This window comes from Larus michahellis, chromosome 8 (assembly GCF_964199755.1).
Source record: "Larus michahellis chromosome 8, bLarMic1.1, whole genome shotgun sequence".
NCBI classification, from domain to species: domain Eukaryota; kingdom Metazoa; phylum Chordata; class Aves; order Charadriiformes; family Laridae; genus Larus; species Larus michahellis.
The window spans coordinates 28,703,256-28,729,266 of NC_133903.1; the positions used below are offsets into that span (position 1 = coordinate 28,703,256).

The 26,011-nt window shown below is 39.2% G+C and overlaps 1 protein-coding gene across 4 annotated transcripts in view; it reads right to left on the reverse strand.

Annotated features, from left to right (window-relative positions):
- The window catches only part of HMCN1 (hemicentin 1), a 188,609-nt gene that overhangs the window by 74,092 nt on the left and 88,506 nt on the right, over nt 1-26,011 (reverse strand). For all 4 annotated transcript variants that reach the window (XM_074596824.1, XM_074596825.1, XM_074596826.1 and 1 more), the window contains 19 exons: nt 25,622-25,894; nt 24,467-24,562; nt 23,867-24,061; nt 22,659-22,789; nt 21,839-21,986; nt 21,210-21,336; nt 20,060-20,214; nt 17,160-17,438; nt 16,263-16,544; nt 15,122-15,230; nt 14,369-14,538; nt 13,975-14,129; nt 13,058-13,181; nt 11,613-11,714; nt 9,238-9,414; nt 6,625-6,776; nt 5,742-5,865; nt 1,565-1,740; nt 1,161-1,257 (listed from right to left, as the gene is read on the reverse strand). In XM_074596824.1, the coding sequence (XP_074452925.1) occupies nt 1,161-1,257; nt 1,565-1,740; nt 5,742-5,865; nt 6,625-6,776; nt 9,238-9,414; nt 11,613-11,714; nt 13,058-13,181; nt 13,975-14,129; nt 14,369-14,538; nt 15,122-15,230; nt 16,263-16,544; nt 17,160-17,438; nt 20,060-20,214; nt 21,210-21,336; nt 21,839-21,986; nt 22,659-22,789; nt 23,867-24,061; nt 24,467-24,562; nt 25,622-25,894 (3,072 nt within the window). The remainder of the gene's footprint in view (nt 1-1,160; nt 1,258-1,564; nt 1,741-5,741; nt 5,866-6,624; nt 6,777-9,237; nt 9,415-11,612; nt 11,715-13,057; nt 13,182-13,974; nt 14,130-14,368; nt 14,539-15,121; nt 15,231-16,262; nt 16,545-17,159; nt 17,439-20,059; nt 20,215-21,209; nt 21,337-21,838; nt 21,987-22,658; nt 22,790-23,866; nt 24,062-24,466; nt 24,563-25,621; nt 25,895-26,011) is intronic.

Below are 26,011 nucleotides of genomic sequence, written 5' to 3' on the forward strand. Positions count from 1 at the left end.
TTCGTGCCATTCTCTAAGGAGGTACATCTTACATTTAACACATGGGCTGGTTCCTGGAACCAGAGTTAGCTCTCAGGATCTCACCAATCCCCAGAAGGATACATTTCCTGGATTTAAAACTTAAAAATATGGCAAGCAGCACTTTTTGTCCCTGGGTGTAAACAAAGACTATAATTCTAAACACTTAGCCACAGATGACTTTCACAGACAACTTTTGGTTTCTATTAAGTTTATTCCATCAAAGCTGCTAACGAGTGAAGAATTATCCCTCCTCTCAAAATCCTACTGAAATGGTCTCATTGCACAAAAGAACAAATCCATATCCCTCCAGCAGCAGAGGTCCCCTGCAAGACTGCAGAGCTTACAAATCTGGGAAGGGAAAGATGAAAACGATACACACGGTAAATGGTATATCACTTGAGTATGGGAAAAGTGCATGGTCTTGCATGGTACTACAATATCCACCTCTAATTTAAACACCAGGAATGTTTCTTTTCAATAAATAATGACAGAATTCTGCACTAAAAATTGTAGCTTTATCATTACAAACCTTGTTATAGAACTCTAGTTTTGTGATTTCAAAGCAAGAAATTAATTTGTAATAGCAAAAAAGGGCACATTTCAATTTGCATACGGGGAGAAAATAATGCTGAAAAAACCCCATTCAAAACGAATTATTAAAATAAATGTCCTAAGCCACATTCATCATCTAGCCATAGAAAAATTTTACTAGAGCTATGTTTATGATTCAGTGCTGATAACTTTGCAGAGCAAATAAAGTTTTATTCATCTGAATTTCCATCCTTCAGCATTTAAAAAAGCTGAGAGTCGGTATGTTACTTTAAATGGCATCAGAGTGCTCAAATAGGAGCTATGGATACAAAACCAGTGAGTTATAATTCTAAACTACTACCAGGCATGAAAACCCAGCCTGACAAAGGCCTACGAAGTAGGTGGTATTAATTTAGAACCAAACCAAAACAATTTGGAAAACACGTGCACTTTCTTGGGACTGTTAAACTACAGCAAATATAATAACATCTCCCTGTATGAACCTCCGCAATTAAGCGTTTACGAACTAGAGAAGATTTTAGTGTCTCACATCATGATTTCAGTCTGAGCTCCATTCCCATTCCTGGAATAAGCTTAATAAATCTTACCCCAAATATTGACATTGTAGTTCTTTTCAGTTTTCCCAGCAACATTTGTCGCTTCGCAAGTGTAACGGCCAGTGTCCTGTACTTGAGCTCCTTCAATCTAGGAAGAAAACGAAAACCCAGATTTCTTCTTCTTACATTATTACACATGCAACTTGCAGGGAGAGGTTGTTCAGGTTTTAATTTGTATTTTTACATCTGTGTCTCTAAATATTAATAATACAGTATCACTCCTGCAAAATCTGTATGCAAACACCTAGATGTCTGTGACCTTCCTCACTCCTCCCCACTACTCCATTGCACCAGAGGGCCCAACGCTGTCCAGTCTCTAACGGGTATCTAGTGCCTTCATGGTGGGTGTACTCCACAGAAAGCAATCGCCTCCAGAGCCTGAGCACCCAGTTTACCTTCAGCACACTTCCATCTTCAGAGATGCTGAGGCCTGGCTTCTTCAGCAAGGGCCGCCCATCTTTAAGCCAGGTCAGCACGGGCGGAGGAATAGCGTCGCTCCGGCAGAGCAGCTCCACTGCTTGGCTGATGAGCACAGAGACGTTTTGTTCCTCTCCCATGATGTTTGGTGGAACTACAGCAATACATCAAAACAACGGACCTTTGGGCATTACAGACTTCACAGAGTAAACATATTGTGGAGTTAACAGTCTTCATTTAACAAAAATAAAATGTCAGTTACTATCTTTCTCACACACAACTTAAGTCTCCTTTATATCACAAAAAGCACTGGAATAATTTTTGTTAAGTAACAAAAATTACATTCTGTAAGTACAGAATAACCATACAGCACAAGATATATGCTAGTGAAATATCAGCTACAGAAAAACCACATAGATAAGCCAAGACTAGCAAAAAAAACCAACTTGAAATATAGAAAGGAAAATCATCAGTATATACAGAACAGGGGAAGACATTCCTGTTAAAGAGAGCTAATGAGCGAAAAGGTTCACAAGATAATAATCAGATCAAGAAGCTGAAAATGTCTTAAGCTTTTCCAGACAGTGCCAGGATGGATAATTGGCTTTAAGGACAATTCTGGCTTGAAGAAGAATATTGTCCAGAGATGGCCAAATACAGAAGACAGAATGAGAACTTACAGGGTTCCGGCCAAGCAAATGGATTAATGACTTAATCATTAAGTCACAATCTACAATTACTTTACTGCCTATCTGTTTTGTGTGGTATCTGCTAGCTAATTATTGCAATTATTGGCACAAAGCACTATATTTAAGTTTGTACTACAGTTTCAGTGATAACCTCATTATTAGACTATTATTATAGGGTGGAAAAATCAGCTTTTGGAATGAAAGTTCTCTGTGTGGAAGAAAAAAAACGCTTCTGGATATTTAAATTGAAAACCATGAGCTATTCTTGAACAGTGTCAAGATTTATGAAAACCCATTTTTTTCCTCCCATTTTTAAGATTATTTGTGTTTCCACAGTCAAAAAAAACAAAGCAATTGAGAAGGCAACTGAGAACTAAACCTTGGAACGCAGCAAGTCCATCATTTTCCATGGGGAAAGTGTTGGTGGCTGGTATCAAAAAGAACACAGAGGAAATATCAGACTGGCAAAGATGAGCTTAAATGAAAAGATTAAAGACCGAAAACTGTTTGCCATCTATGGCTTTGTATCAGTATTCATGTCTGAACTGAATATCCTTTGGTAATGGCATGTAGTCAGATGAAATCTTCTAAGATTCTTCTGCCCTGGCAGCTGAGTCATTGACAGGACATTGCCACATTAAGAGTTTTAAAGTATTTCGGTGTCAGACACACACCGCCTTGGAAACCAGCAAGAGTGCTGCGGGCTATCGCACCCTGCACTGCTGCTGCTCACCACCAGCTCTCTGCCAGAGCTCCCCTTTCCCAGCTCACCGCCAGCGAGAGGGAATTTAGGGGTGTTTGTCACGCACACCGCAGCAAGCCAGGTGCTTTGTTGGCATCACTAACACAGGTAACGACAGCAAACTGCAGAGAGCAGAACCGCTTTTACCCGGCTGCTCGAGCATGACCTTGAAGAGAATTTCTGTTCGTGCCCTTAATGGCATACGTGTTCTTGAATCCTTAAAGCAATTCCTTTCCAAAAGGAAAGGACTCCCTTTCCTTTCTCATCATTTAAATACATAACGCATGTTCATTGTAAACTCTTGACATTAATGCAACATTAGATTTGCAATTAAAACATTTACAAAATCAAAACACTCCTAGGAAGAATTACTTTGTCTGGTTACACACAGCCAGTAGGATTTTTATGCCTGTTGTGTCCTAAGACAGTTCAGTTTGCCCCAAAAAAGTTGACCAGGGCCAAATATAAGAACCTTTATTGTCACATTTCCTTCACTTCTTAGTTTTGCAATCCATTACTCCAGAAATTACACGTCTGCACAAAATATTGGGGTAAGAAGAAGGGAAACAGTGGGACTATCTGTGAGAAATACTCTGGGCTTCACTCTGAACAAAAAGATGCTGAATTAATTAGCACACATGAGATTATAAAATGTCCCAAAGTGGTACTCAGTAAACCAGCAATACAGTTCTCAAGATGTCCTGAAAAATAACATTAACAATAAAGCTTTGTTTTTCTTGCACAGGAAGTACTAAGCAGAGCAGCTGATTTCACAGTTTGGAAATAATTTAGGGAAAAGTCTGGTCTCTGTGGATAAGAAATATAGTAACTGAAAAAAAAATCTGTTTATCTTACTTTCTTTGTAGAATTCACAAAGGCCCAGATTCTTTATGAGTGCTGTGGAACTGAAAGCTGGAAGCTGATCCATTACTGCAGAAGGCAAATTTATTTCCAAATACTTTTCCATCAATTACTTTTCCTCTCAGCTAAATGAACTGAAATGTGTTCAAAAGGAAACTAAGTTTATGAAACAGACACTAAAGCATTTGTTTCAGGAGGAATGGGGTTTAAAATTAATCTAATTATGCTCATGGTAACTATATGTTACCCAGATCGTTCCAACTCCTGGACTGGCTCAGCACACCACACATTTCTAACCATCTCAGCTCCAACCACACTCCAAATTATTTTCCTCTTGTGACTTCTTAATTAGATTACCGATATGAGGCAATCCCTAAGAGTAATATTACTTTTTGGTGACAGTCTCACTCAAGATGGCCCTGCAGCTGAGCTCAACCCTGGCCAGCTTCTAATACAACAGTAATTTTAAACATACACAACTTCTAACTAACTCTTTGAGTTTCATCTAGCTAAAATAGACAGAGGTTCCAGAAAATAAAAGAGAAATAATAAATATAACCATGCCGGTTGTGTGGGTATGTATGCCTGTCCTCAAACTCGAAAAGGGACCTTGGTATTCCTTGTTCTAGACACAAAATGTTCCAGCCCATGTTAACCTTGAGCTTGCTTGCCGTGCCAGAGACCTGACTTCTGAACTGCCCCTTGCAGATGTAAAAGTAGCCATGACTCAAGTCATGAGTATCCTAACCACATTGCATTGACAAGGAAGTCAATTCCGAAAGCCAAACTTGAACGCAAATAACCTGGCCAGCTGTCCCTATTCACCTTAGAAAACATCCAAACTTCTAACTTCTCTTGCAGGATTTTCCATGCTTCTGCTTAGGATTGCCATAAAGCTAGAGGTTGGCAGAGACAAAACAGTTCTCTCTCCACTGACCTACTGAAAGCAGAAGCAAAACCACAAAGATTCTTCTATTCCAAAACCCTCTCTCCACATCTGGTACCATAAGATTTCTAAAACAAATGGCAGATCATGGTTCATCCTCATTTCACTAGTGTACAAAACCACTGAGCTGTCCAAGGAAACTTAAAACTCGCTCCAGTCAAACTTCCTGGCGTTCCTCCTGGCAGTATGGCATGCTCTTTGGTATCTGCACATCACCAACGAGCTCTAAGAACACAATATGAAAAGGCATCTTACCCAAGTTAAAGAAAATCAGGATGAAGCTCATACAAGTCACAAGAAATGAGAAGGAAGGATGAATTTACATGAGTTCGTTCAGAAAGATGTCAGAATTAACGTATTGACATAATGTGGAAAAGTGACAAAAGTACAAGAGAGATGTATTTCCTGCTTCTTGAAAAGACAAAGTTGACTGCTTGGGCTCACTGCAGCTCAATACAGTGTCACCATTAGCACTAAAAAAGTCACCACCATCGTGGGATCTACATGTTTTTTTACACAAAGACAAAGATAAATTTTTTCCCATTATTTATAAATGAGCCTTTATGTATTAAACTTGTAAATGTTTCTAAATAAATAAATGTTTAGATAAATAAATAAATGTTAATGCTTCCAAATAAATAAAACTATGAAACTTGTAAATTCACCGTAGCAGCTATACTTCTTCAAGGATACACAGAAGAACATACTTACATACTTTAAAACACGTGTACATATGTGCATATATATATATGTTTTACTTACACACGCACACAGCTCTTCATCCCTTTGCCTTCCATTATGGGTTGGAACAATTTCTATTCAATGTTGCTACAGCTCTGGGCCACAGTGTGTTTAATTAAAGCTCCATGAACAGTTCTCATGAGCAAAAAGAAAAGAGTTCTGTCAGAAAATCTCACCATAGACTCTGAGATCAATATCTCTCTGGCTCTCGCCCGCAGCATTGACAGCAACACAAGTGTATTTTCCTGTGTCACTGATCTGAGCGCTAGTCAATGCCAAGACTCGGCCCCCAGACACAACCTGCAATACAAGCATGACATATTCAGAACACGCAGCAGAGAGAACTATTAGGTTCCATTTCTAAATGAAATACTTGTTTTGCCACTGTTCCCACCATCTCTCCATTCTCTACACTCTTCCCTGCACTCTGTCATTCTCTTTTGATTGAGACTTGCGAAAGCAAAAGTCTAACTTCATGCAAGCCCCAAGGAAGCTCCTGGCATTCCCAAGTCTTTGCAGGATCTTGACATTCCTCCCTCTTACCAGTTTCAAACATTCTGTCACACCTTTTGTCTGTGCCCTGAGCTGTCTTCACAGTATACAGATTTCCCCTCTTTCCTTTCAGACCATAAAATTAGTTTTCAAAAAGCAACCATGCCCTCTCTTCTTCACTCTGAAGTACCTCCTTACATCACCGGTCAGTCTTTTTTTCTGAATTACTATTTTATGTAGTGAGATATTACATGATCTTGAGCTCTATGGATCTCTTCAGCTACGAATATGGTCCAATTTCCTCTTCTTGCCAGTAAGTGAAAAATTTGTTAATGCGAACTCTTATTCAGTAAAAAAATCAGTTGAAAGGACAGCCTTATTTCAATAGATCTGTATTTTCCACTTCACACAGTAATTACTGGACCTAAACTTGCACCAATAACCCAGAGCAAAAGGCCTCATACTTTCATTCCAAATCCTCTAACTTTGTTCCCTTAAACCGCATCGGCTTAAAAGTCTCCTACCCCAAAAGGAAACAGCACAGATGGCAGGATTTGAACCCAGTACCTGGAGTCCATCGCTAAAGCTGGAAACAGGGCTACCATCTTTTAGCCACGTCAGAATAGGTGCCGGGATGCCTCTTGCTTCACACTCCAGTCGCACTAGATTATTAACCACCACTGTCACCGTGTCACTGCTGCCAGAGATTGATGGCGGGACTGAAAAATAAAAAGAAAACGAAGTTGAAACAGCTACGTAACAGTATTAATCACAATGAAATTAAGTGGGATGCATACTTTTGGACATTATTTCTCTTTCTGCAAGGCAGTATATTATTGGAAAGATTTCAGTGCTACTTCTACTGAACTCTTGTCAGTTATTTGCTCTGTGCCAAATCCCGCTCTTACCTTCCAGTCAGATAACGTCAATGGCAGCACTGTGAGCAAGGTAAGAAGGACTGGGTCCACAGCCCAGAGGACAGCTGCAGAACCCAGGAACCAGAACAGAAAACCAGAAAATATTCCCTCAAACTTTTATAATATTCTATTTAGACCTTGCGAAAGGTATGAGGAGTGGTGGGAATTAAGGAAAGAAGTTTATCATATAAACTGCATAAAGCAAATACACACACAGAGTAATAAACAGGCCTTGGAGAGCATGTGTGAACGTTTACCAGACCAGACTGTATAACACCTGCCTGTCTGATGATAAAAAACATCTTAATGGAACATCTCGGAATGCAAGTTTTGTAGACCTATGTTAAAAAGGGAGACAAGAAGTATTAAAAGAGGGAGATGTTTCCTTTTTCAGGAGAATCAAAACAATTTTATTTGCTCCTACCATTAGTAACTCAGTAATAAAGGTTTACAGTCAGTATCAGTACAATGTCACTCCTACAAAGAGATGAGAATGCTGCGATCTACTCATACATATCCTTTGGGAGGAAAAAACCGTACAAAATTCTGTACTGAAAATAAGTCTCATTAATAAATTCAGCAACCTCTAACAGCCTGTAATTCAGGCTACCTGCTCTTAGATAAATTCCAGTACTAGCAGAAATGGCAGAAAAAAAGGCAACTGTGATATTATAATCTTTTTCCCCACACACATGCGCACAGTTTCCCAGTTTCACTACAATAGCATCCATTATTCTCAAATGCCTGAAAAGGTTATAGTGATGAGAAAGAAGCGGAAAAAAATTAATACAATGAAATCTTACGAATATACTGAACTGGAATTCAACCTGCTTCCTTTAGCAGGCCTGCCTAGTTTCATTTAATGGTAAGCCTGCAGTATCAAGCACTGGTTTTAATGCAAAAAAGATCCGATAATTTCTACCATAGCTACTGCATCCACAACGCTATTAACAGCAGAAGTTGTTGAATACAACCAGTGATCGACCAACATAGCTGCTCATTCACAATGCCAACTGCCACACAGAAATCTAGAGCAGGTTTCAGAAAATGCAGCACAAATTTCTGTACTTCATACTTCAGAGTTTGTTCTGCATTTAGTAGTCATTCTTGCTTCCACTATTAAGGAAAAAAATTCAATTTTTCTCTTCTCAAACTCATAAACTCTAAGTAAACGGAAAGATAAACTTGTTTATGGTAAATTCAAAAAGCACTCCATTGTAAGCCCGGCATGACGCAAGCTGAATTAAGTAGGTTCATGGATAGGTGTTTCAGCTTCCTTTGATGCAATTAGTTCTGGCTGCCACTGCATATATTCTTTTCTGGAAGGGGAAACGATTTTATGTGTCTAAGTCAGAAAGTATTAGTTCCCTAGAAAACTCCAGACATATTAACTGAAATTCTGCCACCCATAAAAAGACACAGATAAACTTAGGAGTTATTTTTCATGTTTTGGTTTAACCAGAATAATGAACTTGGATCTAAATATTTCCCAGGAATTAATCACTGGGTGGGGTTAATTGCCTTTGACTTCGTCTTGAGCCATCAGTTTTTCCCAGGATGGTCATTAATTCCATGGAAATGTACTGCCCAAGTCATTATTTTTTAACTAACATTGATAGGAACTAACATTTATAGGAACTACATACTCTGCATGCATCTCAGCTGGGGAAACCGTGCCAAATTTGAGCCACAGTTTTGCATGGAAGACTCCCACAGAAAACCTGCTACATGCATATGCATGTATCAAAGATAAGAATTTGGATTACGGTCCCATCCAAAAGTCACTGAAATCAGTGGAAAAGCTCCAGTTTGGCTTTTGATCAGATGTCTCATGTCTGCAGACACCCACACTTCATCTTGTCAGATGCAGTACATTTTTCTTTAAAACTCTTGGATTATGAAAGAGCATTTGATCTTTGTCCTTTCTTTATCTACTGTGAGCTTTAGAGTCATCTACAGCAAAACCCAGCAATTGCAAGGCCTTCCAAATTGCTGAACATCAATACCTTTTTCACCAATCTGGTACCTCTGCTCATTCTCCCTAGAATTGACTTCTCCTACCACGTTTTCCTAATTCAAAACATGTATTCTAATGTTGCTGAAAAACAGATAAGTAAATTTTCTTCCCGCTGACGACCTGTGCCATATGTCTTCGAAGTATGATGGTATGATGAGTGATGGCAAGTCTGCTAAGCAGATCTGAAACTTGAAAAGAGCAAAGGCAGTGCGCACAGGTGGTTTTTTTAAGTTTTATAATACTTACCATGAACCTGAAGACTGTAAAACAACTCAGCTGCTCCCGCTGTGTTGACAGCCACACACTTATATACACCTGTGTCAGAGATCTGAGCAGCTTCAATCTGCAGAACCTGCCCTCTATTCAGAAAAGTGGCGCTTGCGGCACTAGTCAGTGGACGATTGTCTTTGTACCATGTGATAGCTGCGGAACGAAAATGGAAAAGTTGCAAAAAACACCCTCATTACAAACAAAGGGACCAAAATAGTCTTCAAACTTTCCATCTAAGTTTTCAGATACATAACACCAACATTTACAACCAATATCGATATTGATCATAATTAATAACGATAAAAAGTAACACAAAAATGAGGAAATCGGTAACATTTGTGCAAAATACTGACTATGCCTAGAGAATTCACTAGCAAACTTGACACTATCATCCATGTACACCATGTATTCATGAAAAAAAGGGTCTGAAGTTAAAAAATTATCACACAAAGCATACTTAGAGAGGATTTACTCATCTCACACCAAAGCAAACAGCAGCTATTTAAAAATATGCAATAATACGATATATATCCTTTTTTCACTTTTTACTCTAAAGTATTGCTACATTAAACTGAACCACCCGGGAAAGTTTACAGAATCAAAATGCAACTAACCAAATCAAAGTTCAACTGGCAGGTTGAAAAACTGAAAATAAAGCCCAGAAAACTGGCATTACTCCAGAAGAAAACTGTATAGGAATTTGATAACAGAATCCAAGGACCCTTTTTTGCATCTCAGCCAAAAGATGGCACCCTCCAGCAGCAGAATGGGTAACTCGTGTTTTACCGGCACTTCACTATTCAGTTTGATGAAACTGTTACTTACTGAATCATTTGCTGTAGCACAGAAGTTTTCTGTGAAAGACACACATTCAAGACTTTTCTTATCCAATGTCATAGCTTGACATTAGTAATGCAGCACATCATACATAAAAGAGGTGAACAAATGGGTTTTATTGGATAAATTATATGAACTCCATCACTTTAATTGTTTGTCCTAAAATAATTGGCAATTTGATGAGAAAAGAGTGCAAAATGGATATAAAACCCTTATGTTTTCATAACATTAGTTTATATAACATATAGTGAAACATATGAAACGTAAGTTTCATAATATATTTTATATATACCCCCAATAACTTCAAATTTTGTTTTATACAGGTATAAATGATTCTAGAAAATAATATTTTGCTGAGAATTAATTCTTTAAAAAGGTAGAGAAAATGAGCCTGGATTCTCACCTGAAATTTAGTAACACCTTTCTTCTGAAAATGTAATTATCGTCAGCACAAGAACAAATTGCTATACCAGATATAGATATATTAGTCATACACTATTCCCCAAGTTTTGCTGTACAATATTTAATACCAAAAATTATTCTCATATTAAGACAGTATTTTTATATCCCATCAGAAGGAGGTGGGAATAAAAAACACACACTGGAAAAAAGAAGGAAACAAATTTTTATCTGCATATCTCAACAACAGGAACAAAAAAAGACTAACTGTAAAAAAAAGACCTAATCCAAAAGTCCTAGCACTAAAAGAATCCCAGCAATGAAGTAACTAAAATCCAGATTGCTTTAGATTTTTTTCAGCTCAGAAACAATTCAAAAGATCTCAGTCTAAACAGGAGCCAAAGTCCTTCAGCTCTCACTTGGGTAAATGTCTATGGTTTCTATGGGAAACTTTCCTTTAAAAAAAAAAGGAAAAAAAATTATAAATCCACAAAATGCGAGGAAAATAAAACACAAAGATATATACGGCCTAGTTTTCAAAGCTTAGAATAGAAGGACAACCCACAAATCCATCAGTATAATTTATCATCGGGGCAAGCCACAGAAAACTCTCTACATACACAGAAAATCTCCTCATTCTCACAGGCCAAGGGTCCAGATCAAACAAAGAGCCTCCGGTTAGTTTCAACAGACTTCAGATAAGGTCCTAGACACGGCCATATTTGACAGGCAAACTCAAAGCACAAGGTACTGTTTTAAGTCTGCCCTACACTATAAAATATTGACTTGACAGGGGAAAAGAGTGCATGCGTTTAAAGCTGGTTTAGCAGAAGTCTGATGGTATTCTTGTGTACGAACAGGGCATCACTGTACACACAAGGGAGTAGATTATCCTCGTGTTTTTCATTCATTTAAAAATGGTGGGGATTACTGAATTCCTCAATACTCACTCCACATCAGTTGATATGATATGTCCCATTATACATAGTGTTTAATAGTTTCTAGCTGGTTTAAAAAACACAGAATTAAGTTCACATCAGAATATCCATTTTAAAAGACACATAAAAGTGAAAACCTTTTATCTGCTTCATGTTCTCCAATGTGCATACACATACCTGGTAGAGGGTTCCCAGATGCTCTGCATTCAAGATGGATTGGATTATTCACAACCACTGTTTCATTTAACATTTTCCCTGCATCTTCCAGGCTGGGTGGTTCTGGGAAAAGACAAAGGCATCAGGTTTTCATTAATTCAACCACCCAGCTAGCAGAAAATCTGATCGCGAAGTAATCTGCCCTCTGAGAAAGTTTGGGCAACGGATTGCACAAGCTTCAACTAACTGCTGGATGACCAAGGAATTTCTCAAGAAAGTTCATCTTTGAAATGAGAATGCTCTCTAATTGTACAACCTCATTAATGTTAATAGGAACAAAACATAATTTTTATAAGTTTTTATTTTTTCAGGAAAAATGACACTTGAAATGGACTTGCAGGAAATGGGTGCACAACACAGAACAGCAGTTCTTCTAACATGGCAAACGCATCTCACCTGACCTGGTAACATTCACCTGAATGTTGTACACAGCGTTAGCAAAGCAAGACTCTTCACCTAACTAAAGCCTATAAATTTGCAAAATGACAGAAATACCAGGTAATGACGCTTTGAACATGATGACTGAGAACAAAAGAGGTATTTGTGAGCACGGGATTGACACTAACTATGATGCAATTATCACACAGTATAATGAGTGTGGTTTATCTTTCTGAGTCTCATCCATGGAGATACTGCAATCTCTCTTAGTTTCAGTTTAGCATTTTCTGGTTACTGGAAATTTGGTTTGACAATGAAAGTCAACGTAATCATACTCATCGTAAGTATTTTGCCACAGTCCATTCCCACACCTCCTGGATCCTTTGAGGATTGGGTCACATCAAGAACACACAATACTTTGTGACCACTTTTGAGGCAAAGATACGTAAATCATGGTGAAAGCGCTTATTAAATTCACATGCAGACAACAGCTTCTCAAGTTTCCCTGATTTCTTTTATACTGGTTTTTAGCTGCAAAATAAAATTCCTTTTAAACAGTCTGAAAAATCCCCTCATAAGAGAACGTTTCTTTCTCAGAAAAGTCATTCCTGTAAAATTTCCCCATCGCGAGGTCACAAGGAACCCCGTTATCACCAGAAGATGTGGATCAAAGTAATAATGGCAACAGTGGTACATTGTACCTTGATTCAGAAACATGGAGTACCCTTCTGAGTGGCGGGTTAGTGGCAATGCACTTGGCGTCTTGTGATACCTCTGAACAGAGAAGTTAACTGGAAAGGCATTCATTTCTGTGGCCTTCAGTACCACATGAGAAAGGCTAAATCCCAAGAAAGACAGCTTTTGCCCTGACTTCTTACTCATGGAGTGGGACAAAGAAAGAAAACTGAAAGATGGATGTGCAGAGACAAGAAAAATGCCAAAGAGCTTAAAAGAGAAGGGAACAGAGACATAAAAAAGCTGCCTTGAAACAGCCATGTTTAGCTTCTAACCAGAGGCAGAAACATTACCATGCACATGAAGCCGAACGTGCTGTTGGGCTTCTCCTGCAGCATTTGTTGCCACACAAGTGTATCGGCCAGCATCTTCGAGCAGGGCCTTGACAACTTGCAGAATACGGCCTGAAGACTCCAGCTGTACCAAAACAGAGAGCACGGAACCACTTTACACAATGATCCCAGGCAAAGACGCCAAGAGTAATGGCAAAGTAGGCGTTTACACTGAATACAGCCAGTCTTATCTTTCTTCTAACCTGGGGCTAATATTCATGCAAGAGGTGTCTTGGTAGTTCAGAGACTTCAGTGTTGCTGGGACATCAGGATTATTAGCTGTACAGCTGTGAGGAGACCTAGACATGGCAGAGGGGCAGGCAAGCAAGGTGAGGAGGAGGCTACAGGCAGAGAGAGCTGCCGCTGGCAAGATATCAAAGACTTCTCCAGCCTAAAGAAAATCAAAGCCATTGCAAGTCCTCGACCCCCCGGAGCATGCAAGCACTGGGAGGGCTGTTCATTGAAAGTCAGAATCTCACAATGAGAAGGGAATGTATAGGTAGGTGCTGCAGTTGCAGTGCTTATAGAAAAACTCATCTAAATGCTGCCTCACAGTGACAAGTGGGTAGAGCCACCTCCTAACTGGCCGGCAACCATACCTTGGAGGTGAAAGTACAACTGAAAGGAGCCGGATGCTGAATTTACAGTCATGGACTCTTCTGGTATGGAGGTCTCTAATGGGATTCAGTCTACTAAATAACGCTATTCAATCTGAAATACTGTCCCAGTCAGGTAAAAAGCCCATTGCTCCCCAGGAATGGATCTTTAGCATCTTTATACCACAGCATGAGGGAAGCAAAAGGAAAAGAAGCACCAACAGGTATAACTTCTTGTAACTATCTTTCACGGTTTGGATCCCCTAAAAATGTAGTGCTTACTCTTATATTTCCTCTGGCTGTATTTACTGGTTGACCATCTTTTAACCAAGTTATGGAAGGGCTGGGAATGCCATTGGCTATGCACTGCAGTGTCACAGGCTTGTATATCACAACAGCTCTCTCAGAAGTCCCAGCTGATTTGATGGTTGGAGGAACTGCAAGAAGCATCAGAAACAAAAATGAAGTATCATTTGAACATATACATTTAAATATACAGAAGCAATATCCCACAGGTAAGAGCAGCTCTACTTCTGTTTCACCTACTCTCACCTCCAGTTTTTCAACCCACTAATACAAGTAAACATTTACAGAAAACTTGAGCACCTTCTTGCCAGCAATTTAAAATAAACGCAGTCCGCATCTCCCCTCCGCCTCGCCTCCTTGAGTAACCTACCATGCACAGTAACATCAAATTCCCTTTCATGTTCTCCTGCCTTATTTGCAGCCACACATTTATAGCGGCCAGTGTCTGACACTTGAGCTCGAGAGATGAGAAGTTTCTGTCCATTTAATAAGATCTTATGTCCAGCTCCCTCTTCAACTGGTTGACCATCTTTCAACCACCTACCAAAAAGAAAGTACAATCTCAGGTCTCTATGAAAGTAAGATCAAAAGCACTCCTAAAATATCTAAAATTCTATTAAATGTCCCAGTAACTCTATTTGCATTTCTAGGAAGGTTTGGAGATGTCAGGTAGTATTCTGCTTTTCTGAGTGCCACGGCCTGATACAGTTTATCAGGAGAAAGGAGTACAGGGGAACAGGCACTAAAGAAGTCAGAACGGTGAAAGGGAAGCAGTAGTGAAAGCAGATGCCACCAGAGGTAGACAGAAATATCCAAAGCAAAAGCAATCATTGGTGGCAGATTAAAAGTGCACAGTTGCACTAGCAAGGGAATGAGAGTTGTCAGCTCTTGTTATTTACCCTAATTTCCAGGACATGCATATTGGAACAATACACCAAACCACTTTAAAACAAAATCCTGATCCTGCCATGTGTGTGCCTGATGCTGTCTTCAGTGGAGTCAGAAGTCTGTCCTCCACACATTAACTATCACTAAATAACATGGGCAGTTCACGAAGACTACCTCCAAGCTCACCTATCAACCATCAGATATTTTTGTTCTACTGTCACACCAATCCCCTTACACGATAGTTGGTGAGGGTGTCCCTGTTGCGGAACAATCCAACTCCAGTGGGCTATGTAGAATCACAATGTAGTCCAAGAGCTCATCCCCACCTTCCACAAATGGTGGGACTGTAAGAGAAAAATCCATCAACAGAAACATTTAAGCATTAGAAATGCCATAGAAGTCTATCTCAAATAGCAATGTTAAAAAAATAAAATCTTGACGTCTGTCTCACTTTCAAACACATACAGATTTGCTGTTCATCACTGTTCCTTTTTGAAGGCAAACATCTACCCAATGACATTTTGTGGCTTCAAACCATTCTTCTCACTCTTTTTTATTCTTTCTTGTTTGTTTGTTTTTTCCAGATTCTGTCTGAACAACCTTGTGAATGGTGGTGGGGGGGACGACTTTAGCACCCTTTGTCAGCAGCAGAAGAAAACAAAGGCGCAGAGGACCCTCTTCCAGGTCCTCTTCACCCTGTCTCATCCTCTCACAGGAGGGGGCGAGCTGAGGAGGAAACTTGGCCATACAGCTCCCTCCCAGCTCCTTCACCGACTAGCAAGACTAGTGAGATATACCTGGAATGGGAGAACAAATGCTCTATGTCTGCATGCAATAGTAGGCAATGTTCTTCAAGAATCAAGCCTTTAAAGTTCTTAAACCTTTCCTTGTGAGAAGAATGTGATTAACATTTGTACAAGTCATTTACCTAGAGACATTCAGAAAGGACTGCTGAGATGCAGACTGTGGTAAAGGTTTCAATGGAAAAAGAAGAAAAAAAAAAAACATTTTCAAGAAAAGGTTCAAAATTTGCACAACACAACTCAAATTCAGAGACAGATGTCCTCCCCCCAGAGGCAACTACTCAGTAATGTTTTTAATCCATACCTTTCATATCTACAATTTCCTTCTATGAAGGCAAGTTAGAAGAATTTTAAAGGTTACTGAGAATAAAATTTACCTACTGTGTGCACAAAAACTCTTCAAGAACTAACCTGAAAGTAACAGTCTTCGAGCTGTCCTGTAACCCTGGACAGCAAAAGTGTGCAGTGCCTGGGTTTAACTTGATATGCAACTTGACTGATATTTCATATAATGATACCAACAAAAATAAAAACATCCTTTATTAGGTTTATGAGAATCTGTTGCTCACACACCTAAGATTTCTACTTCATATTTGATTTCTTGTTCTCCGGCTATGCTTGTGGCCACACACAAATACTGGCCCCGGTCACCCTCAACAGCATTCAAAATCTCCAGCTTCTTCCCACCAGCTACAACACGGAGGTTGTCGCTTGCTTTCACAGGCACACCGTCTTTTAACCAGGTAAGGAGAGGTGGAGGGTTGCCAGCAGCTTTACACTCTAATGTGAGTGAATTGCCAGCAACCACCTGCCTGTTCTGGGCTGTGTCAGCATCGCCCTCGATTACTGGAGGAACTGCAGAAAGGAAAAAATACATTGCAAGTGATTCATTCTGGAGCTAGAAAATGTATTAACAGCAAATGGGTTAGTTCCTCCCCACCCACTTTGGCTCTACATGCCACTATGTCACGCACAATTTCATGTGAGAATTTGCTGCTGGGGCAAGCCAAGACAAAAGGGAAAGAGAGCACTGAAAGGATGTAGTTCAGTATTGACCAGTTGTGTAAAATAGAGCATCTGCAGGGCTTTGAGATGGAAGTACTAAATCTGAAGGTCTTAAAACACTACACAAAAGATCCCACCCCGAGTGGCTATTTCAGGTAAGTGTTGTTCACCATGCATGTGTGAGAAAGAAAAAGGATACATGGAGAAGAAATAGTTTTGATACTTCATGAAAGCACGGTATCAAGGCCTGTGAAGTCAAGAGCTTTTTGAGAGTCACACAAAGCACAGTGTAAAGCTCCCTTTACGTGGCCCTGCTAACGCAGGCCCATCTTTAAACACGACCATTGACTGCTCTTCACTCTTGACAGGCCTGCAAAGGCTGCTTACATTACAAAGGCAGAAAAGCTTTCAAAATGCACTTTCTGTAACCTGGCAAATAACCAAGTTCAATAAACTCTCGCTTACCATAGACATCCACGTCATATATCTTCTCAGCAGCTCCAGCAGCACTGGTCACGCGGCAAGTGTACCTTGCAGAATCCGATACCTGGGCCCGAGGTATCTGCAGGAATTGCCCTCTGTCCACATACAGAGCTTGGGGGCTGGAAATAATCGGTCGTCCATCTTTGTACCAGGTTATGGTAGGAACAGGGATCCCCTTGGTTTCGCATTCCAAATTTATAAGATTGTTAAGAAGCGCTGATACCTCTGTGGTAGTATTTCCTCCTTTAATACTAGGAGGGACTATTGCGAAAGACAAGACATCAGCATTAGAGCCTTAGTATACAAGTCTGTAGATTTAAATAGATTAAATATTAGAATGCTGTAAGAATGAAAGATTTTAGCTTAATCAGACTTCCAACCCTTCCTGGTGATTTTTGTCCTTGTTTTTTCCCAGCAGAGTTACACATTGCCTATACAATTCTCTGGGGCACACTGACAGTTGAAAGCATGAAGAGAACAGAACATAAATGGAATCTAACATCAAAGGGCCACTACATACCTAAGTCACAAGTGCCACAGCAAGGACCACTGCAAAGCATTGTGGTCCCACTAGAGGTACCTGGAAACATTTTACCTTCTAGGCTCCAACACGTGCCAAGTTAGGAGAGCTGGGCCTCCATGTGTCTGGCAATGCATTTGGGCATGGCTCTGCCTCTTCCCTTTCTCTGAGGGGTAAAGCAAGAGCAACCCCTGTGTACCTTGGGAGGTGCATCATCCCAACAAGGAACAGCGACCTGCTATTTAAAATACCAAATACATCGTAGAGCCTCTACGACTGGGGTGGGAACTGTTCAGTATTCAAAACTGCTGAAGATGAAGTCACCTTCTTTGAGACTAAATATGAGCTTAACAGTCTAGCTTTAGGCTCCTAATTTTGAAACTTTTGGCCCTTAGTCATTTCCCTTGCTCGCTAGGCAGCAGTACTCAGATTTTTCTAGCAAACAAGCTCTCGTGTAAATCAGCCAATATAAAGAGTTCGTAAATCTCTGTAGAAGTAATAAAAACACAGCGCAATTGGCAACAACTAAATTTATGACTGCTGAAAGTACCAGACACATCTGGCAGACACATTAACTCCTTTGCTGCCAAACATGCTCAGTACATCCTAGATTTCTACTGACTAGTGTTCATTTAAAATGCCACTGCAGAAATGTAAAGCAAAGTGTCAGTGAATGGATGTACACCTACGAGATGGGTATGGCAGATTATCAAACCATGATGAAATATCTTCGTAATTAAATAATTTGCATGCAAAAATACACAAATCTATATAATACGCTGAAACACAAAGATGAACACATTTCTCCATCAGCAAATGCCTTCATCCACAGACAGGGAACGGTTTTAACATGGTGTTTTGGGAAAATATCAAAGCCAAAAGTAGGGCTAACCAGCTAAAACAAAGTAAGAACTAGCAAGAATTAGCATCTAGGTTCCTCACTTACTCCACAGGCTTCTGTTTATCGAGCCAGGATTAATGAGAAACTAAAGAGATATTCCATCCTACTACCACAAATTCATCCTTTTCTTCTGAAGAACCTGAAGTAAGGTCTACTCATCTGCCAGGATTTTATTTGTGTGGGGTTTTTTATTCCTCTAATCTCACAACAGCCACAATCATCTGCAAGTTCTCACAGCATTTTCTTTGTTCCCAATGTAAAGAGGCTGCACTATGACTGGTGTACAGGCGTATTTCTGTGCACATGGTTGCTCCATGCTTCAGAAATGACCCAGATGATGGAAATAATGTATTCTAAATTCACAGTTATCAGAAGAAAAGACACACAATCTTCAGAAGCAAATCCATAGCAAATGAGGACTCATCAGCTTAAGGGCTCACAGACTTAAATTCCTTCATTTCACGCTCCAGGCATGAGAGCATTATGTGACCTCTCGATTTCTGCAGTTGATTCACCCTAATTTCTGCTAGCACTGGGCTCTCTCAGTTTTCAGGTCTGACTGAGCTTTCACACATTCTTGTCTTACAAATTGAAAAACTCTTCCTCTTGTCTCCTTTGAAGTCTTCCTTCAAAAGCCACTTCTTCCTTCTTCCATCAATCTTTCCCCTCCTTTTCTGCCAACTGATAATCTCCTAATTTACGTTAAACTTATCTAGACTAATCACAGGAGTTGTCTGCTCTCCATGTCTTTGCGAAGACTCCACTGCTTGTAAAAACACAAAAAGTATACTCAGTGTGCTATAAACTTCACAAAAATAATGTTAATGTGGTTATCTCATGCTAGCATTTCTTCTCTTGCTATAAATGACCTCAATTTACACCAATTTAAGCAAGATGACATACCATGCTACCTGAGGGTCATCTGGAACATTCTTTTCCAAAGACTATTTTGGTCTAATTCTTACTGGGTTTGCACTTCACTTTATAATTTTAATTTTAAAAATAACTGATTCCTGGCTGAATTTGGTCCTAGCACTGGGTTAAGGAAAAGAAGACCATGAGTGTATTAAAATAAAATTCTTCTAATTAATTTTCTGTTTCCTAAGACAAATCAAAACAATGAAGCCACATGATGATAAAACAATTCAGTTGAAACTAATTAATAGCAAAATTTGAGAAGGCCCTTTGAGATTTTTGGCTTTCAACAATTAGAAAATAATAAAAAGCACATAAAAGCCACTTAAAGGCCAAGCTTGCAAAGACTATGTTTATACTTAACTTGACACACAGAAATGCTCAAAAAGATCACTTTGTCAACAGATGAGTATCAAATTACGTTTATACGCAAATTTTGCAAGATCAGAGCCTTAACTTATATTTGCCTGAGCATCTCCATTCAAAAAAGAAATCTTAGGAGTGAAGTTAAAGGATTTCCTAGGGTCAGGCATTCTATAAACTTACCATGGATGATCAGCTTGACCTCCTTCACTTGTTTGCCAGCAGCGTTGGTGGCGCTGCACTGATAACGACCTTTGTCAATCCTTCGAGCACTTTTTACGTGTAGAACTTGATCTTTGTCCAGAAGCTCCACATTGGGATCACCCAAAAACAAGGGCCTGGAACAGAGATTATTTTGCTTCGCAGAACTCTGACCCCATCCATTCAACATTAATTTAAACTGACGGTAACAAGGAGGGGTCCTTTAATGGCAGTAATTGTACCATTAAGCAGTAGAGCAATACGATTAATCTGAAGAGTCATCATAAAGTGACAGACTATTATAATTAACTTTATTCACGGGTTTTAGAAGAAACCAAAACACAAAAGCACTCAGGTCATCCAGGATGCCAGCATCAGAGCCAGAGTCCTACTCGTGATCTCAGTTTCTTTTTCTAATTACTTAGGTCGTGACAAAATGATAACAAAATGTCTGCGTTTACTAGATGAAAGTGTAAACATACCAATACCAAAGAATAAGGAATTGTCACACCAGAATATCTTTGAGTACTAGCCAATGCCTATACTGCAATACATTGTTAAACACCAACACTATTTAAAAAAACAGCCCATTTTGTTTTTCAGCTAATACTTAAGCCACCAAGAATTCTTCCCGTGGTATGCTTTCCTGAAAGATGAGATGAAGAATTGAAACATGTAGACTACAAATGCTTTTAAACCTTTAACACATATATGCAGAATTGCACACGGCAGTAGCTAGGAAAATATTTGATATGGGTACTGTCTACCATTGAAAAAATCACGCCAGCAAAACAACCGTATTTTAACTAATGACATGTTTAAAATAACCCAGATATAATAAACTCAAAGAAATAGTTACATTTGTCTTGGTTCAAGCATTGTCTGGCTTCAAATACTGTAAATCTGCTCTGCAAGTGCCAGCGTCAGTAATGGGACAGTTCACAAAGAAAAGCAGGATACTAGCTTCTGATTAAAGAACTTACCACTTCACACCACACAAGTTTTATCCACTGTCAATAACTTAACACTAAGTAGCTAAAAACTGGGCTTGCTGGTACAGTGCACCTTCCTCCTCTACATTCCAAGGGAGGAATAAGCTAGAAATAAACCACAAAAGCTATAATATACTTACTTGCCATCTTTGAACCAGTGAATGTTGGGAAAAGGGAAGCCTTTGGCTCTACATTCCAGACTGATTTCCTGGTTGAGGATGACTGCAATTTCACCAGGGGTACCAGCACCAATTATACTCGGTGGAACTTCAAAAAGACAAACATTATAGGAAAAGCTGGTATTTAACCAGGAAGGTATGCTATGAAACTGGAAGAAATGCAGTAGTGGGTCATGCTGTTCCCTTGAAACAACTTTAGTATTCACTGCAAAGTGACTTCTGCTAGATCACAACATCATTTCTACCATGACAAGCGCTTCCACGCCTGTGCTGGTGAGCAGTACGTGAAGACTCCTGTGTTAGACTGCTGTACACCCAAAATAGAAAACGACCACAGACCAAAGTCCAGAAACGAAAAGCAGCATTTTGTCTCTATTACTACAAGAAAGGCAAATTTTCAGTCTTCAAAGGCAACAATGACAAGTGCTTTAGCAACCAATATTAAGTGGGCAGTGAGAGGAAGAATTCATTTATGATAAATCGAAATTTAATGATGTCTTAAGTATCAACTGTTTTTTAAATCACTATCTTAAAAAAACAAAACAAAAAACCAACACACAAACGAAAAAAATACAAAATACAGAACTCACCTAGTATATCTAGGTTAAACAGCTTCTCAGCACTTCCTGCTACATTTATGGCTTTGCATGAATATTGTCCAGCATCATCAGTAGCAGCTTTAAGGAGCTTCAGTATCTTCCCGTTGTGCAAAATCTGGAGCGTACTGCTTTCCACAACCTTAAAAGAACCCAAGACGTTAGCCTTACGTGATCCAAGTTACATCAGCCAAGTATCACAGCTGGATTTTTATAAGAAAATGGTAGTTTTAGTCTAAGGATAATCTGTTTCCTCTTTCAGTTATAGCACTAATCTCCTCAACTTCTGCAATCTATTCAATATGATTTGTAGCTCAACATACAATAGGGAGTGGGAAAACCAGAGAGCTTCTTCAGCCATCAGTAATGGTCAGTCTCAAAGGTGCATAAAGGTGTCTCTCCTCCTCTTGAACTATCACTTATCAGCTACAAGTAGAAGAACAGGACTCAACAATAATCCTGAGGATTTCAAGTCACCTCCAAGAGTTCTTATTTCTCCAGCCACAGAATGAAGAAAATACCGTTATTTGTCCCCTCTGCAAAGACTCTGGCATCTACAATACTGGGAGACTGCTAAGGCTAATTCCTAGGGGAATCTTGAAAATAAAAAGTTTACTTTAGACTTTTTGAACAGCTGAATTAATTGATTAGCCATATTTAGCTGGCTTTCTGTGTGGGTGTTCTTAGTGCAGTTTAAATATACATGAAGGCATGTACATGTATTTACTTTAAATGAGTCCTCATACCAGGCACTCAAAAGTCAACACAAAACTAATGATGGCTATGTTACTTCAATTAGGTTAATTGTACATACCTGGATATCTTCTTTATACCAGGAGATGACTGGGAAGGGGTTACCAGATACTTCACAGAAGAGACTTACAGGGTGATGAACAACTACAGATGTATTTGTCACCTTTTCTTGATCTCTAATTTCAGGAGGAACTACAAGAAAGCTCCCGGTCATGTATTAAACCTTTTATTTCAGTGATTTCCCACTTCTTCCTTCCCCCCAAGTCAAGAACCACTGTAATATAAATTTCTCAGACCCTTTTCATTACCTACCCAATGCATCCAATTTGCCTTTTGCCTCTGGGCATACATTCCCGTGTCCTTTCTTCCCTTTTGCAAAAACCAGAGTTATCTCTTGCCCAGTAAGAGACTCCCAGGGAAATTCACTCAAACACAACCACCATCAACATTTGAAGAGAATAATCTTAAAATGTAATCTTAAATTTAATTTTACTTAATCTTAAATTTAATCTCAATCTTAAAATCCCGTGTTATTTGCTTAGCATATAAAGGAAGGAGAATCCAGAGAGTCATCCTTCCTTTTCACTGCTCCAGTCAGCCCCAAGAACATCTGCCATCATTTGTCCCACTACAAATGCAAAGAGAAGGGCCTTATGCGGTGGATTAGAAAGTTCAAACCCCACCGATAAGGCCTGCTGGGACAAGATGGAATTCCTGCTTTTCTAAAAATAAATATAAGGGTATAAAACATGCTTTCGAATCAGAATTAACTATCACGGGGAACGATTAAGGCTGTAATAAAAGTACTCTGTAAGAATCAAAATATCAAAACGTATCTCAAGGTCACCTGTAGAGTTTCTATCTCAACAAATATCAGGAGCAAGAATTCTCCTATTCTGTGTTCATTCTGATAAATAACTTCTCATATTTATATTTGAAATGCAGATCTATCACCCAATCTTTAATTTCTATAGTACAAAAGTCTTCGTTTGTTATTTGCATTAAAATTTTCCAGTATAAATAGAGCCCTCTACCAACGAGACGCACCTAGGTCTTTGAGCAAAACAAAGATGGTTTGTGCATAAAGTCACAGAGAACAGAAAGAACAGAAAAAGTATGGAGAGTATCAGAATAATAGAAATGCAAGTACTCAGGATTAGATTTTATCATTTAACTGCACATGGGCAGATTTGGGGCATGCAATTTCCACCAATAAAAGAGAAGATGTTCTTCAAAAACAGTTCCCCAACAGTTGTATTTATTATTTACCGTGAACTTTCAGGTTGTATTTTCTTTCTGTGCTTCCAGCTTCATTGGTTGCCACACAGATATACTCTCCGTTATCAGAAGGTGTAACAGAAGCTATGATCAGCAGTGTCCCATCCTCCAGAATTGAAATCCCTGGTTCACTGCCTGACAGCTCTCTTCCATTGCGTAGCCATTTGATGACAGGCTTTGGAATACCTGATAAGCAAAAAGTGAAACTTCAAGAAATGCTTTGCTTAGCTCCGAATAAGAAAGATTCAAGCACTTCCCATTGCTTGCTGGAAGTCTTACTGGCAAGGACAATCCACAGGGATGCTATGAGAGGAAGCCCTGACTGTTACAGTATGATTTTAACATTAGAAATCTTAGTACTAAACATTATAATGTCCTTGTTGGGTACCAATGACTTTTCCCAGAATTTCCACACTCAGTGGTTATTTAAATCACTCTTAGTTTGAATTTTTCCACACAAAGTACATATGGAAAATACTGTGCATATTGTACATTTTTACCATGCCAAAGAGTACATGGAAACTTAGTAATTCTCAGTGGTCAACAGAAAAATATACTTTTGTCACTAAAAGTGGGAATAATGACACACACCTTTTGCTGGACATGGGAATGCAATGCGTTGATTTGCCACTCTTTCTTGAAAGGGACTATTGTATGGGGGGTCCAGATCCTCAATAACAGGAGACTCTGAAAGAAAATTAGATCCCAAAAAATTCTCTACTTCCAAACACGGAAATACAGTTTGGCAACACATAATGCTTCTAAGTCTCTCTCATTCACACAAGGTCAGATTCCAATAACCCTCTTTACACTGATGAAGTGTACTATAAAAGCAGTCTTGATTTCACAGGAATATTTAGGCAGTAAGCAGTACAAAGAGGCTTTCAAATTTTACTGAAATTGGTTCTCTCTAAAACCAACTATATTTGTTTTGAGGGCAGAGACACTGTTTCTGCAAAATCTGAAAAATACTATTTAAACTGTCTTTTCTCATACCACATATTAGTCCTACCTCCACCCTTTGTTCTTGCATCTCATTTTAAACTTGTGTATGGACTGAGACTATACAAAGAATATTATTTATAATAAAGTAACGTTTCTGGCAGTTCTTTGTTGTTTGTAACAAGCGGTTCTCAGCTCTCCAAAGAGACTGAAATGGTGCGTTTAGATTATTACAAAGAACAAATAATTTCTACTTAGCTTAAGTCAGTCATGCTACATTGATGTATGTCAGCCCATCAAGTGAGGAGTTATACCACATATTTAAATTGGCATGCTGACCACTGTTGCCCCGTCACCATTTCAACAGCATGCTAACTGACTGAGTGAAGAGCTCAATTGCAAAATTCCAATTCCACTGAAAGCTGTGACACCAGGCTCCGAGGTTCAGAGAGAGTCTCTGAAAACGTGAGACATTCGAACACGCGGAGATAATATTTGAAAAAGAGGTTTCCCCTACTGGAATCTGATTTTAATTACCTACTACAAAACCAAATCATAAGTAGCTTGAAGACTTTTTGTATTTAAAAAAAAAAAGTAATATATTTCTTATTTCTTTTCAGTTTTCCTATTCCAGTTTTCCTTAATTAACATCAGAATGTAACATCTAAAACAGATCTGGATTTTTGCATTACATAACAGCCAACAGCAAAGAACATTGTCCTCCAAAACATAAACCAGGCAACACTGGCATGAAACGATACATAGCCAGGGCAGGAGGTGAGATTACAGCCCTAATATAAATACCTTGAACTTGTACTGTTATTTCTGACACATCGCTGCCTGCTACGTTACTAGCAACACACTTGTAGATTCCGGCATCAGGAAGCTGGACGTTGCTGATGCTTAGAGCTCCATCCGGGCCAGGGATAAACTGCCCACCATCTATCGGCACAGCACTTCTGCCTTTGAACCAAGTGATCGCTGGGGGAGGGATCCCCTGGGCACTGCAGGGTATGTCAACTCTATGGCCAGCTTGGACTTTCAAAACTCGAGGCCCATGCTGTATCTTTGGAGGTACTAAGGAAGACAAGGTTAGTCCACAGCATTGTGAAGAAAATGATGTACAAGATCATTCTTCAAGGAAATTCTTTTCTGTCTTTGTCATTTTAGAAAACATCCTTCCTTATTCACTGA